Source organism: Chanodichthys erythropterus, chromosome 22, assembly GCF_024489055.1.
Source record: "Chanodichthys erythropterus isolate Z2021 chromosome 22, ASM2448905v1, whole genome shotgun sequence".
NCBI classification, from domain to species: domain Eukaryota; kingdom Metazoa; phylum Chordata; class Actinopteri; order Cypriniformes; family Xenocyprididae; genus Chanodichthys; species Chanodichthys erythropterus.
Window position 1 is genome coordinate 34,992,130 of NC_090242.1, and position 16,318 is coordinate 35,008,447.

Below are 16,318 nucleotides of genomic sequence, written 5' to 3' on the forward strand. Positions count from 1 at the left end.
CCATGTTTTAACAACAAGAAATCCACTTTATTAATATAATGTAAAACTGTAGGTTTGGCATATTTTTATTTTAATCCACATGCATTTTTTTCACCCTTCTAACTAATTTATATGAAAGATTATGATTTTCCTTTGGAATGCACATTCACAATAAGACCAGAAACATATAAACATACTATATTACTATAGGTCATTTTATATGATCATTTTAATGGAAGGAACTGCATATTTTCATGTATAGTTATGTCTGAAATATTATTCGAAAATATTTAGTTTCTATTAATTTCCATTATTACATTTCTACCCACTGTAGGACTGTACTGTAAAGAGTGTTATTTATTTATTTTGTGTATTTTGATCAAATTGTTATTATTTATTTGGTAACACTTGACAATAAGGTTTCATTTGTTAACATTATATTTATCAAATATTTATTATGCATTTATTTATTTTATTTTTCATGTATTTTATTTGAATCTAATTTTATTATCTTTTAATACATTTATTTTAAACAAATATTTATGCATGCATTTATTTGAATTTATTTTTTGTTTTAATCAATTTATTTGAATCAAATATTTATGCATGTATTTTAATATTTTTTTTTATGTTTTAATCCTTTTTTAATATATTTATTTTAATCAAATTTGTTTTACGCATATTTATTTTAATCTTTTTTATTAGGTTTTTTAATCAATTTATTTTAATCATTTTATTTTATGCATGTATTTATTTTAATCTTTTTTATTGTTTTAATCAATTTACTTTAATCAAATATTTATTTTGTATGTATTTATTTTATTCAAATTTTTTAATCTATTTATTTGAATCTATTTTATTTATTTATATATTTATTTAATTGAATCATACCCACACACCCCTGGAATAAAATAGCTTTAAATCAGCTGTAACTCATTGTGGTGATAAAAACCAACTCCATTTGCGTTCATTTTCCTTCAGTACGTTGAAATCATCTAGAATGGCTGATGCCATGAACCTGCATGAGCTGAGAATTTCCCTTCTCACAGGAAACAGATGCTCATGTTTAACAGCTCGCAGCATCCATACGCCCGTGTACCAGCGGCTCACAGACGCTCAGAGTGTGTGTGCAGTGACTCTTCTGGAGCTGTGTGTGTTTTACAGATGTTGATGTTTCTGTGGCTGGTTTTCACAGCTCCTGATTTGTCCACCCGTGACGCGCTTCTTTTTCGGACGGAGGGAGCCCTTCCACAAGCTGCTGATTCAGGGAGACTCTGCGGGCCGACTGACGGTGTGGAGCGTCCCGGAGACGTCGCCCTTACAGCCGCTGTCCTCCGCCGCAGGTACGAGTTTGAATTGTTTTGAATTGGCATCTTTTGCCTCAGCCAGTTCAATGTGGCCCTCTGCTGTGTGTATTCAGTACTTCAATATACATACTGCCCTCTTGTGTCCACTCTTAGCCCTGCATGTAATGCCAATAGATAGTTCTCAATCCAGCACAGAAATATGTTCATGTCCCACTTTGTGTTCACCTCCGTCCCCCTCCCAGAGCTCCAGGTGTCCGCCAGCATCAGTCTCCAGGAGGCTTTTGATAAGCTGATGCCGTCTCCAGCGGGCATCATTGACCAGCTGAGCGTCCTGCCCGGCTCCAGCGACCCCATTAAGGTGACGGCCAGCGTGTACATCCCGTCTCAGGGGCGGCTGGTGTGTGGACGAGAGGACGGCAGCATCATACTGGTTCCTGCGACACAGACGGCCATCGTTCAGCTCCTGCAGGGAGAACACATGCTGCGCAGGGGTGAAACACGCTCGCTTACTGCTGTTCATATTTCATCTTCATCATAATAATATTGATAATTTATTTATAAGCAATAAATAATAAATATTAGATTTTAATATAAATATTTAAATACATATTTGTATTATTATTTATTATTATAAATACATCTAATAATATGAAATAAGATAATTATACATCATTATATTTTTTTATATATCATATTATCATATTAATGCTATATTTAGTATATTTTATTAATACTTTCGTACTTTGTATTAGCACACTATTGCTATTAAAATTACTATTATTATATTATAATATGTTGTTAATGTATCTTATATTGAATATATTATTATTATCATTGTTTATAATTTATATATTCAATATTTTATATCTGTATATATATTTTTTTATTATTGCTAATTTATATATTTTTATTTTAGAATGTATTATTATTGCTGATTCATATATTAAATATTTTATTTATAATATATGTTATATCTTTTTAATTTTAGAATTTATTATTATGGATATATTACTAATATATAATATATTATTAATGTATAATAATAGTAATATCTTGAATATATTACAATTTATAATTTATATATTTCATGTAATCTATAATAATATATTTATATATTTTATTTTAGAATTTATTATTATTATATATATATTGTATTTTATATATTAATGTATAACTTATAATAATAAAATATTATTGTTATTATTTATAATTTATTTATTTTATTTTCCTCAATATTAGCACACTATTACTATTAATAATGCCGATTTTATTATATATTATAAATAAAGAATATATTATTATTATCATTATTATTTATATTTATCGCTTATATATTTAATTTTATATATATATATATATATATATATATATATATATATATATATATTATTGCTAACAAATTAAATATATTATTATATATAAATAAATTCAATATTAGCACACTTTTATTGCTAATTACCAATATTATTATACGTTATATAATAATAAAGCACTGTAAATGTGTGTGTAACATCTCTCTCTCTCTATCTTTAGGCTGGCCTCCGCATCGCACCCTCAGAGGTCACAGGCACAAGGTCACGTGTCTGCTGTACCCGCATCAGGTGTCGCCACGCTACGATCAACGCTCGCTGGTGTCCGGCGGCGTCGACTTCTCCGTCATCATCTGGGACATTTTCACGGGCGAGATGAAGCACATCTTCTGCGTGCACGGAGGAGAAATCACACAGCTGATCGTGCCTCCAGAAAACTGCAGCGTAAGTGTTTTCAGAACTAAAATAAGAGGTTTTGAAAGTAGGCGGGGCTTATTGGTGCTCTGATTGGTCAAGTATGATGGCTGTAATCAGTCTAGATCAACAGCTTTTCACTTTACATTTTCTAGAAAATGCAGACGCAGAGACAAATTAGTTGAATACTGTACTTTCTACATACATACTCAACACCAGAGGGCGCCCTCACGCATAAATGCACAAGAGAGACTCATAGGAGTCATAAAACTTTTGGCGTTCCAGGAAATGCCTAATATGGACACAGACATCCAGATTTCGCCACAGCATATGGTTTATCTGTGTTCTTCAAGCCATCTCTGGTGTTTTCAAAAGGATAATGTATATTTATCATGCATAGACTTTATTACTGTATAGAATACTATAAAATAATCTAATTTCTGCCTCATTCTGTGACAAGAAGCCATATTAGTTCACGTAAGGAAGTGATTTCAAGTGTAATTGTTACGTGTGATTCTTCAAGGCCACGATAATCGTGTAGTGAAAAATTTGTCCATCAAAACTCATCACCTGTCATCACCCAAAAGCGAATATTCTGTCGTTATTTACTCACCCGCACATTTCTTGTAAAGGTTCGTCTCTAGACATTGAAAAGTTCATCCAGCGCTAGACGGCTGCAGAATTTCTAATCTCCGAGTCTCACCTTGGTGACCAATTAGACGGAGACTTTCAGCACTAAATGTCAGGCGAAGAGGCTCCGAAGCCTCCGAAACGCAATCAAAAGAAATGCCTGCGCCGTTGTCATGGAAACGCTCCGAGTCTCCCTCTCTTAAGTCCTGTTTGACCTTTGCTGCAGGATTTGTTGTGGAAGGCAAACCTTGAGTGACCTTACGTGAAGTGAGCTGCTCTGCTTTTTAATTTGATTCGCACTGATATCATTTCCACCTTCATTGTTGGCAGGTTTGGACTTCTCTGTATTTTCGTTCAATCAGACGATGTTTTTGGCATTTCTCAATTCGCCTCTGTGTGAATAAAGCGAGACAGAATCGATCAGAGAGCATCTGCTTGGGGTTTTAATCTTGACCTGCTCCTGAAAGAAACTATAGTAAAGAGTTTAAAATATTCATTTAATATTAATTAGACCAGTCATTCTTGACCAATCAGAGAGAACAGCTGGGCTGCTATGCTCCGCCCACTCTCTGATTCCACTGTTTCATGTCAGTTGTCATTCTATTTTATGCTAATTCTAGTAATTTCTTTTTGACCTATAAATATTACAAGCTCATAAATAAGCTTTATTAGACATCGAATAGGTAATACTGATTAAACAGTTTAAAATATTAGTTTAATAGTTATTAGACTCATCATTCTTGACCAGTTAGAGATGAATTAGTTTAATGGCTCTAAAAAAACAAACTTTAATAGACATAGAATAGATTGAACAGAGTTTAAAATTCAACATTAATGACACATTTTTTTCTTTTTTACTGTAACTAAGATTACAGTAATCTTTATTACTGTAACTAATAACATTCTTGACCAATCAGAGACAACTTCTGGGCCTTTAAGCCCTGCCTTTTTCTCGTCTAGCTGTCATTGGTGATGGTTTGCTCTGCTCTTCTAGACGCGTGTGCAGCACTGCGTGTGTTCGGTGGCCAGCGATCACTCTGTCGGCCTGCTGAGTTTGAGAGAGCGGAAGTGCATCATGCTGGCCTCCAGACACCTCTTCCCCATCCAGGTCATCAAATGGAGGCCATGTGACGATTATCTGGTGGTGGGCTGCTCTGATGGCTCTGTCTACGTGTGGCAGATGGACACAGGTGAGCCTGGGGTTAGGGTTCAAAGCTTAGAGGTCATCCTCATTGTTGCCTGGCAACACTGCAGCTTGGGCTCATTAATATAAAATTTTGAGGATACACTTCTCACTCTATACACACACACTCTCACACACACACACACAATAACACACACAATCTTACACACACTCTCACACACACACACAATAACACACACACTCTCACACACACACAATAACACACACTCTCAGACACACTCACACCAATGCACACATCAACACCCATCCACACACTCTCTCTCACACTCACATCAACACGTACTCTCACACCAACACACACACCCACACCCATTCACAAACACTCACATACACAAACTTGCTGTCACACACAAAAACACACTCACTCACACACACACTCTCATCCACACACTCTGAAACTCAAACACACACACACTCAAACATTCACACATTTGTGTCTGTCACACACAAACACACTCTCTTACGCACACAATAACACACATACAATAACATTCGCACAATAACTCACACACACACCACACACACACACACACACACACACACACACACACACACCAACACACACTCTCACAACCAACACACTCACCCACACACACATATTCAAACTCACATACACACACACAAACAAACACTCACATACACCAACTCACTCTCCCACACACCCACATAATAACACACAATCTTACACACACACAATAACACACACTCTCACACCAATGCACACACCAACACACATCCACACACACTCTCACACCAACACACTAACCCACACACACATATTCAAACTCACTTACACAAACACACTCTCTCACACACACACAATAACACACACAAACAAACAAACACACTCTCTCTCTCTCTCACACACACACACAATAACACACAGTCTCACAATAGGGATCGGCGATACCACATTTTTTTCCATGCGATACGATACCGATACTTTTTGTTACAATTTTACCGATACCGATACTGCTTATAATTTTAATTGTGTATGTGTTTTTTCAAAATAATGTTAATTTTAAGGCATTCATTTTAATTTTAAAGGCTAAATTAAAGGCAAATTACATACACATTCTGGCCATTAATAACTAATTTATTAGAAAAGCAAATTTAACAACAAATAAATAAAAATGTTTAAACAGCCTTCTTATAAAAATAATGATTAAAATATAGCTGCAAGCAGCAATTACGGGGCCAAGCACAAAAACGGCACAAGAAGCCAGCCAACATGGCCGTGAGCATCAGACCAACAGCAGCAGTGAGCAATTAGAAAAAAAAGTTATTAGCATTTTTGTCAAGTTTGTTATAACTTTTGAGCACGAGGTGGCGCTGGTCCGAAACTTCTCAGGCTGCTTCAGGGCATTGTCCTGATGACCCATACCAAATTAATGAATTTTGGTCAAACCCATCAGAAGTTATAAGCAAAAATAGCCATTTTTCATATCTCCACTCCAGTAGGTGGCGCTGCGCCGAAACACTGTATGATGCCTCAGGTCATGCTTGTGATGACACGTACCAAGTTTGGTCTGAATATGTCAAAGCATTGTAGAGATACAGCTTCAAGAGTAATTTTTGCATCATCTCTCAAATTCTTTGCTCCGGTATACGAAAACGGTTTGACTTATCAACTTGAAATCCATAACTTTTTGTCGGCATGGTCTGAAGATGATACGGTTCAATTTTGGTGAAAATCGGAGCAAAGGTCTAGGAGGAGTTTGAAAAAGTAGGTTTTTAAAGAAAAACAATATGGCGGACAGGAAGTTCAGCTGAATATGGCAAATTTGATATCTATGTTCTCAGCATGACCCAAGGAATCTATTGAGACCAGTTTCATTACAATCGGTAGATATTATCAAAAGTTATTAGCATTTTTGTCAATTTTGTTATAACTTTTGACCACAAGGTGGTGCTGGTCCGAAACTTCTCAGGCTCCTTCAGGGCATTGTCCTGATGAACCATACCAAATTTATGAATTTTGGTCAAACCCATCAGAAGTTATAAGCAAAAACAGCCATTTTTCATATCTCCACTCCAGTAGGTGGCGCTGCGCCGAAACACTGTATGATGCCTCAGGTCATGCTTGTGATGACACGTACCAAGTTTGGTCTGAATATGTCGAAGCATTGTAGAGATACAGCTTCAAGAGTCATTTTTGCATCATGCCTCAAATTCGTTGCTCTGGTATACGAAAACGGTTTGACTTATCGACTTGAAATCCATAACTTTTTGTCAGCATGGTCTGAAGATGATACGGTTCGATTTTGGTGAAAATCGGAGCAACGGTCTAGGAGGAGTTCGAAAAAGTAGGTTTTTAAAGAAAAACAATATGGCGGACAGGAAGTTCAGCTGACTATGGAAAGTTTGATATCTATGTTCTCAGCATGACCCAAGGAATCTACTGAAAACAGTTTCATTACAATCGGTTAATATAGTCAAAAGTTATTAGCATTTTTGTAAATTTTGTTATAACTTTTGACCACAAGGTGGCGCTGGTCCTAAACTTGGTATGCTCCTTCAGGGCATTGTGCTGATGACCCATACCGAGTTTCATAACGATATGCTAATGCGTTCGTAAAATACAGCATTTTAGCACCAAATTTAAAATGGCCGACGGCCAAAATGTCCAATATGGGAAAATTGGATATCATTCGACTCGGCATGATTCCCCGAATCCAACGAGACCAAATTCATGATTTTTGGCCAAACCCATCAGAAGTTATAAGTAAAAATAGCCATTTTTCATATCTCCGCACCACTAGGTGGCGCTGCGCCGAAACGCTGCATGTTGCCTCAGGTCATGCTTGTGATGACAGTTACCAAGTTTGGTCTGAATACGATAAAGCGTTGCGGAGATACAGCCTTATGTCTATTTTCGCAAGCACTACGTACAATTCGTTTGCGTGTTTTTCGAAAACGGTTTGAGAAATCAACTTGAATTCCATAACATTTTGTCGGCATGGTCTGAAGATGATCTGGTTAAATTTTCGTGAAAATTGGAGTAACGGCCTAGGAGGAGTTCGAAAAAGTACGTTTTTCAGAAAATTCAAAATGGCGGAAAAATTTTCATGACGGAAAATGACGTCATATGGTGCAATCGATTCGTCTTGACCCAAGGAATCAGAGGAAAAAAGAATTTTGTTTCTAGCCCTTATGGTTCAAAAGTTATTAACATAAACATAAGTGCAACTTTGGACAGCTGATGGCGCTAGAGGGATTGAGTTAGAGACTCCAAATTTGCTATGGACAAAGGTCAGACTGTCCTCTAACTGTGTGCCAAATTTCACAACTTTCCCGCAAGCGGTTCTATGGGCTGCCATAGACTTCAAGAGCGGAAGAAGAAGCGGAAGAATAATAATAAGCGTACGGAACGCCAACAATAACAATAGGTGCCTAAGCACCTTCGGTGCTTGGCCCCTAATAACATAAATCTTAATAAAACAAAAATACCAACAACATAAATTGCATATTTTTACTTATTTCTTATTTTTAAACTGGCAGTTTTTTTTTCTTATTCTTCAAAATTCTATTGTACTATCTCCATATTTGACAAAAAATACTGATTAAATAACATAACAAATCTTAATAAACTAAAATACCAACAAAATAAACTGTGCATACTTTTACTTCTTTCTTAATTTTAAACAAACCATGTTTTCTTCATCTTTAACTTTCTACATTTTTGTAGCTGATGTATATATATTTGCATGGTTTTTGTTTTTCATTTAACTGCTAGCAGTTTAATTTTTTTTATATAAAATTTAATATATATAAAATACACACACGGTATATGTCTAAACTCATACTGGTATTCCTACCATTAAGGGGACATTCCATACCTGTAATGATTTTTATACTGTACACACATATTCCTCTAAACCTACATCACTGAAAACACTGTAACATTTTCAAAAAACGTATTATTGATTATGACTGTGGTAACGTTTTGTCCCCCATAACGTAAGGAATACCAGGACACCCCACACAAATAGCCTGCGCACTTTATATTTGTTCTTCTTATTCGTCTAATGGTTACGACAGAGACAGCGACTAATGACTGTGCTCTTTGTACCTGGATAGGGTTTGCCTCCCTGAAAACTCTCCTGTAACGTCTTTTGTCGGACAGAGGGAGGCTGGGCAGAGGAAGACTGTTTCAGGATGTGTTGTTTGCAAATGTTTAAAAAAGTTGCTTGTATTGTTGCAGTGTGTGACTCTTATCACAAATATTGCAACGGGCAATACTTTTTTCGGCTGTTGAGAAGTAGCACCACATCAAGCTACGTTTTCTGCTCTCTGCCATCATGCCATTTTTCATGAGACCGTGCGTGTCGTGTTGTGATTGTGGCACACAGCACTGTGCGCAGCCGCAGACCGATCGGTGTGTACCACCGCGTCCGCGAGAGCTTTTCTTTATATACATATATCACACACACACCGTCGGATCGACTTGCACACACGGCTAAACACATTTAGTTATGCAGACATTATTATTATAATTAAGTATCGATACTTTGCAGAAAATATCGATACAAAAATAGTAGGTTCTGAGTATCGATATATCGATACTGCAGCATCGATGTGCACATCCCTATCTCACAACAAGACACACACTCTCACACCAATACACACACCAACACACATCCACATTCACATCCACACACTCAAACACTCACATACACAAACTCGCTGTCACACACAGAAACACACTCTCACACAAATAAAAATCTCACACACACTCTCTCTCTCACACACACACACACTCAAACATTCACACATTTATGTCTGTCACACACAAACACACTCTCTTACACACACAATAACACATACACTCTCACACACACACACACATTCAAACATTCACACATTTGTGTTGACGTGTCACACACTCTCTCTCACACACACACACACGTTTTTATTTCAGTTTTAGTTATTTTAACACTTCAACTTAAACTAAACGGAAATGAGACATTTTAATTTCAGCTATAGTTTATTTATTTCAAGTTTGTAAGGTTTTAGCGTTTTTGAGTGTGTTTTTCATGGGGTGTGTGTGTGTGTTTCAGGAGCGCTGGACCGCTGTGTGATGGGTATAACAGCAGTGGAGATTCTGAACGCGTGCGACGAGGTCGTTCCCGCGGCTCTGGACTCTCTCAATCACCCCGCGGTGAACCTGAAACAGGCCATGACCCGCCGCAGTCTGGCTGCGCTCAAGAACATGGCCCAACACAAGCTGCAGACGCTCGCCACCAACCTGCTCGCCGCCGACAACGCAGACAAGGTGAGAGATTGATCGAGATATTAATGAGAAAGAAGATCATGCAATAGACTAAAAATTGCTTCAAAAACTCCCTGAAACGTTGTAGTCTTGAGTTAATTAAATAATTTATTCGCAGAATAAAGGATAAACGGAAGTGTAAAAAAGTGAGTTAGTTGAGTTAGTTAGTAGTGTGTTGAAACTGGTAGTTATAGTAAAGGGCGACACATTTCCCAAACACCAATCACAACACACTGCTACAGCCGACCAATCAGAGCGCAATGTGCTTTTCAGAAGGCGGAGCTTCATAGAGACAGGAACTAAACAGAGCGTTACTGACAGACTGGGAAGAGAGGAGCTGCAACAATGAGGAAAATAATCCACATTCAATCTAGTAGAGCACAAAAACAGCATCAACACTTTAAACAAGAGCATAATAGGTCCATTTTAAAAGTGTGCGCTCTTGATGCTGTCCTTTAGAGGACACTTTTTTTACACTTGTCAGTGTTAATGCATTTGTAAAAGAGTGTGTGTGTGTATTGATTTAGTAACGACCTGCTGGTGTGCTGGTTTGTTTCTATCATCGACACACTCTCGTCCGCTCGTGTTTATTTTACAGCACGCTTGTAAACACGCTTCTCTCGTCTGCATGCCAATAGTGCATCTGCGTCTGCTCACGTTCACTGGCGATGATGTGTTTAGTGTGTCAGATTGTATTAGATTCATTCTTATTGGCTGACAGAGGTTTTGTTTGGTGTGTTTGAATGTAAGTTGCTATGGGAGTTTGGAGTATCTTTGGTGTGTGTATGAGTGTTTTTTGTTTTTCATTTGTCATTAATAGTAAATTACTCTTAATTACACATATTTGACCATATGGATCATATGGGAATAATGGAATGGAATAATAAAGGAATATTGCTCCATCCGGCTGCGTTCAACATTCTAACCATGCATACTATGAAGTAAGCAAATAAGATTCCACCTACAGAGAGTGGAGCGTGTGTCAGTGGTGTTGAACGTCCTCTAGAGGGCAGTGTGTCTCCACGATCATGACATCAACATGATGTCATCACTCTCTGCTTCTTCTTGTATCCCAAAACATGTCACATGTCTGTGTTCATTGGGTTGCTGACAGCAAATAGTAAACTACAATTAACCATATAATGTTAAAAGTCATGCATGCAGTCGAATTATTCTTGGATCATGTGGCAAAACCTGCTCCGTTTAGTGTGTATTTGAATGCCTTCAGTATCATGTGATGTGGAGGTCTGAAGCATATACTGTAGGAGGTTTGTAGACGCTGGTCTGGTATCAGGTGTCCTGTAATGATGCTCATCTTATGTGTTTAAAATAGCCCAGTGGTTCTGGGACGGCTTAATGATGCGCCCGTGTGTTTCTGGTGTGTCTGAGAGAGAGAGACGGGCTTCATTCAGCTAGTGTGTGTTCTTCAACACAACTGTGAGACACACATACATTTTATTATTTTATTTTTCAGGCAGACATTTATTCTTGAACACAACTGTGTCAGACAGAACTGAGACCCACATTTTTTATTTATTTGATTTTATGTACTTTATTATTTAATTTTATTTATTTATGTTATTATTTGTATATATTTTTATGTTTTTCAGTCAGAAATTACTTCTGGAATGTTCTAATAATTTCAGATTATTTTATTATAGTGTGTATTCTTGAACACAACAGTGTCCGACAGAAATCATGCTACTGAGACCCGCTTTTATTTAATTTTTTATATTATTTCAGTCAGACATTTATTAGTTTAGTTCTGGAATGTTCTAATCATTTCAGATTATTTTATTTTCATTGTTTATTTTACTTTTTATCCTTAACACAACTGTGTCAGACAGACAGAAATAGTTACTGAGACCTATATATATATTTTTTAAATTTTATTTTATATAATTAAATTAGTTTTTTGGTCAGACATTTCTTTACTTCTGGATTGTTTTAATAATTTTGGATAATTTTATTTTAATTTATAGTGTGTATTCTTGAACACAACAGTCAAACAGAAATCATGCTACTGAGACCCACATTTTATTTTATTTTTTATTTTATTTTATTTTATTTTATTCAGACATTTATTAATTTAGTTCTGGAATGTTCTAATAAATTTAGATAATTTTATTTTTAGTGTCAGACAGACAGAGAAATTGTTACTGAGACACAATTTCTTTTTTATTTTATTTTATTTTTCAGTTAGACATTTAGATTATTTTATTTTTATTTATAGTGTGTATTCTTGAACAGAACCGTGTCAAACAGAAATCATGCTACTGAGACCCACGATTTATTTTTATTTTATTTTATTTTATTCAGACATTTATTAATTTAGTTCTGGAATGTTCTAATAAATTTAGATTTTATTTTTGTTTTTAGTGTTTATTTTAGTGTTTATCACAACAGTGTCAGACAGACAGAAATTGTTACTGAGACACAATTTCTTTTTTATTTTATTTTATTTTTCAGTTAGACATTTAGATTATTTTATTTTAATTTATAGTGTGTATTCTTGAACACAACAGTGTCAGACAGAAATGCTACTGAGACCCACAATTTTTGTATTTTTTATTTTATTTTATTCAGACGTTTATTCATTTAGTGCAGGAATGTTTTAATAATCAGTATAATTAATATATATATATATATATATATATATATATATATATATATATATATATATATATTATACTGATTTTATATATATATATATATATATATATAATATTATTATACTGATTTTATATATATATATATATATATATATATATATATATATATAATATATTATTTTCATTTTTTTATTTTTCAGTCAGACATTTTATTTCTGAAAATGTTATGTGGTCTGTATCTCTCAGATTTGTCTTCTTTCACTTCAACAGTTGCGTTTTATGTTGGTTTCCCAGAAGCGTGCAGGAGAATAAAAGGAGCAAGGCCTCGCGCTCTGTGTGTGTGTGTGTGTGTGTGTGTGTGCGTGTGTGTGTGTGTGTGTGATCAATGCGGCGAGCACCGGCCCCTCAGACCGCCGTCAGAGCCATTGAACAGAAACACAAAGAGCAGACATTGTCCGCCAGACTCCAGCAGTAGACATTACACTGAAGGACATGAAATACAGGAACACTTTTCCACAGTAAATGCGCTGCACTTCATAAGGAAAACTGACATTTAAAGAATCGTTTCGTCTCAAAAATCTGCTTGCATGAGCCACATTCAAGGTTTACCCTAATACACGGCCTGCTGGATCATTCATTCAATGCTTTGTGTTCATATTTGTGTTTTAAACGGTTCAGCCACAGAAGTTTGGTTTAGGAAGCACATCTGATCGGGCCGCTCGTAAACATCCTCCCTGATGTCTCTAATGGATCGCAGGTGCTTTGTTCATCGAATTAACATTGAATAACAATTAGCAAGCTCGCTATTTAATACGGGCCGACTGGAAGCAGATGAGATGAAATGAATGCTGGAGGGCTTAATGAGCATTAGAGATTATTACACAGATCATGAAATAAATAGATTATCCTGCGCACTGAACAACTTTTGACTGATGTGTTTGAAGAAGAATCGCTGATTACTGCTGTTATAACGAGCTGCGCATTAGCTTTGATGAGGAGAAGGCCTGGAATCACATGACAACGCACCCGACTCACTCTACTAACAGAAGAGCAAGTGTTCAAGAACATGGAGAATGATTGTAGAATGAATATAAAAATAAGCATGAATAATCTGCTTTCTTTCTTTCTTTCTTTCTTTCTTTCTTTCTTTCTTTCTTTCTTTCTTTCTTTCTTTCTTTCTTTCTTTCTTTCTTTCTTTCTTTCTTTCTTTCTTTCTTTCTTTCTTCCTTCCTTCCTTCCTTCCTTCCTTCCTTCCTTCCTTCCTTCCTTCCTTCCTTCCTTCCTTCCTTCCTTCCTTTCATTTTGATATTTTTTTTATTTATTAATTTGAATTAATATATTAGTTAATTCATTCATGTATAAATTCATTCAGTTAATTGTTTATTCATTTATTTAATAATTCATCATTTATTTATTCATTCATATATTTTACATTTATTTGAATTAATAAGTTTGTTTATTTATTAAAGTTAACACAATTCATCTCAAATTGAATTGAAAATTATACATTTTATAAAATTCTAATAAATTTGTATAAAATGTATTTTCTAACAATAAATATAATTTACATTTAATTTTAATTATATTTATTTATTAATTTATTTATTTAATCATTCATTTTTTTCATTTGTTTATTTATTTAATCATATATTTATTTATTCATTAATTCATATTTTATTTTTATTTGAATTAATGAATACATTTATTTATTTAATAAAGTTAACACAATTCATCTCACAATTTGAAACAGAAAATTTGCCTATAATTTTTTATATTTTTATGAAACAATATATTTTAGTAAGATAATAAATATTATTTGCAGTTAATTTTAATTACATTTATTTCATTAATTTATATATTCATTCATTTATTCATTCATTTGTTTATTCATTTATATATTTGATCATATATTTTCTTTTTATTTTAATTAAGTTAACACAATTAATCTAAAATTTTATTTAAAATTTCAATAGTCTTTCAATATTGTTTTACAGGCTGTGGGCCGAATCCGGGACGCAGGTCTAGCTTTTATTAATTTCTTTCTTCTGCTGAACAAACAAGATGTTTTGACGAATGTTGTTCACCAAACAGTTTTTGGTCCCCATTGACTTCCATAGTATTTTTTTCTTTATTATGTAAGTCATTGGGGACCATCAACTGTTTGGAGACCAACATTCATCAAAACATCATCTTTTGTGTTCAGCAGAAGAAAGAATTCACGCAGGTTGAGGGTCAGTAAATAATGACATATTGTCATTTTCGGGTGAACTGTCCCTTTAAGATGAAGCCTGTTTGACTCTTCACTACAGATTCAGAGAAACACTCTCATGCGCTCTCACTACAGTTTCCTTCTCATCATGGAGACCGCTGGAGCAAAATCAATGACCCGAGCTTCTGTTGTTCCAGGACCGTTCCAGACACAGTTTTCTCTTGTAAAGTTGTTCCTTTTATAGATGGTTTGCTTTGAATCAGTGGCAGGACACAAAACAGCATGAAAAAACAACTGAGGTGTCGATTCCACTTAAATCTTTTTTCTTCGTCTCTTGCTGTAGGGTAACCTTCCCAAATACTCCCATAACTCTCTGGTGGTCCAGGCCATGAAGACGAACGTCACGGATCCGGACATGCACGTGCTGTTTTTTGATGTGGAGGCCGTGATCATCCAGTTACTGACGGAGGAGGCCCAGCGGCCCAATCCCACCCTCGTCTCCCCAGAAACGCTGCAGAAAGCCCCCGGCGGGGCGGACAAGGGCGGCTCCTTCCTGGCCAATAAGATTTTCAAACAGGTCACATTTTAGACGGCTCAGCAATAGGCTTCTTAAATCTTTCAATAGACAGAGTTTTTTTTCATATCATTGAATAAAAAAAATATCTGGTCTTCAGTCCATATGTGTGTGTTTGTATGTGTGTGTCTATATATATATATATATATATATATATATATATGTATTATATATATAATCCATATATACAATCCACTTCACAATTAATTTTATAAATTGGTCAAATGCCGATTTTTCGTACAGGACGTGTTCTTGGATTTCATCTGCCTTGTTTTTGAAAATTCCTTATTGGGAAATTTAAATATGGTTCAGAGGGCTAGATTAAATGCATTTATTTATTTTATTTTTTTTTTTATAATTGTATTTAATATTATTTTTTATATAATTGTACTAAATTAAGATAAATACAATAAATATTTAATAAATATTTCATGGAAGATATACACACACACACACACACACACACACACACACACACACACACACAAAATGTCATTTAATAATAGTGTACTAAAATATTTTTTGTTTTTTAATAAAATAATTATAATTAAAATAATTAAATATAGGTTTACCATTATACTCATAAAAATATGCATTTATTTTCTAAAATATGAATATTAAATATAATTCAAATTAATTAATAATAATATATATTTAATTTTAGAATATCTTTTTTATAATATATTAAATATATTATTTTTTATAAAACCTATCTTTATAAAATACAAACATTTAAATGATATATATATATATGTTAATACAGTATAGAAATGATATTCTAAAAATGAAAAATATGATTAATTTTAT

The 16,318-nt window shown here is 34.6% G+C and overlaps 1 protein-coding gene across 5 annotated transcripts in view; it reads left to right on the top strand.

Annotated features, from left to right (window-relative positions):
• Positions 1-16,318, top strand: part of LOC137012176 (WD repeat-containing protein 7) — a 117,130-nt gene that overhangs the window by 18,731 nt on the left and 82,081 nt on the right. For all 5 annotated transcript variants that reach the window (XM_067375288.1, XM_067375286.1, XM_067375289.1 and 2 more), the window contains 6 exons: positions 1,175-1,322; positions 1,529-1,777; positions 2,820-3,040; positions 4,635-4,830; positions 9,905-10,119; positions 15,281-15,514. In XM_067375288.1, coding sequence (XP_067231389.1) covers positions 1,175-1,322; positions 1,529-1,777; positions 2,820-3,040; positions 4,635-4,830; positions 9,905-10,119; positions 15,281-15,514 — 1,263 coding nt within the window. The remainder of the gene's footprint in view (positions 1-1,174; positions 1,323-1,528; positions 1,778-2,819; positions 3,041-4,634; positions 4,831-9,904; positions 10,120-15,280; positions 15,515-16,318) is intronic.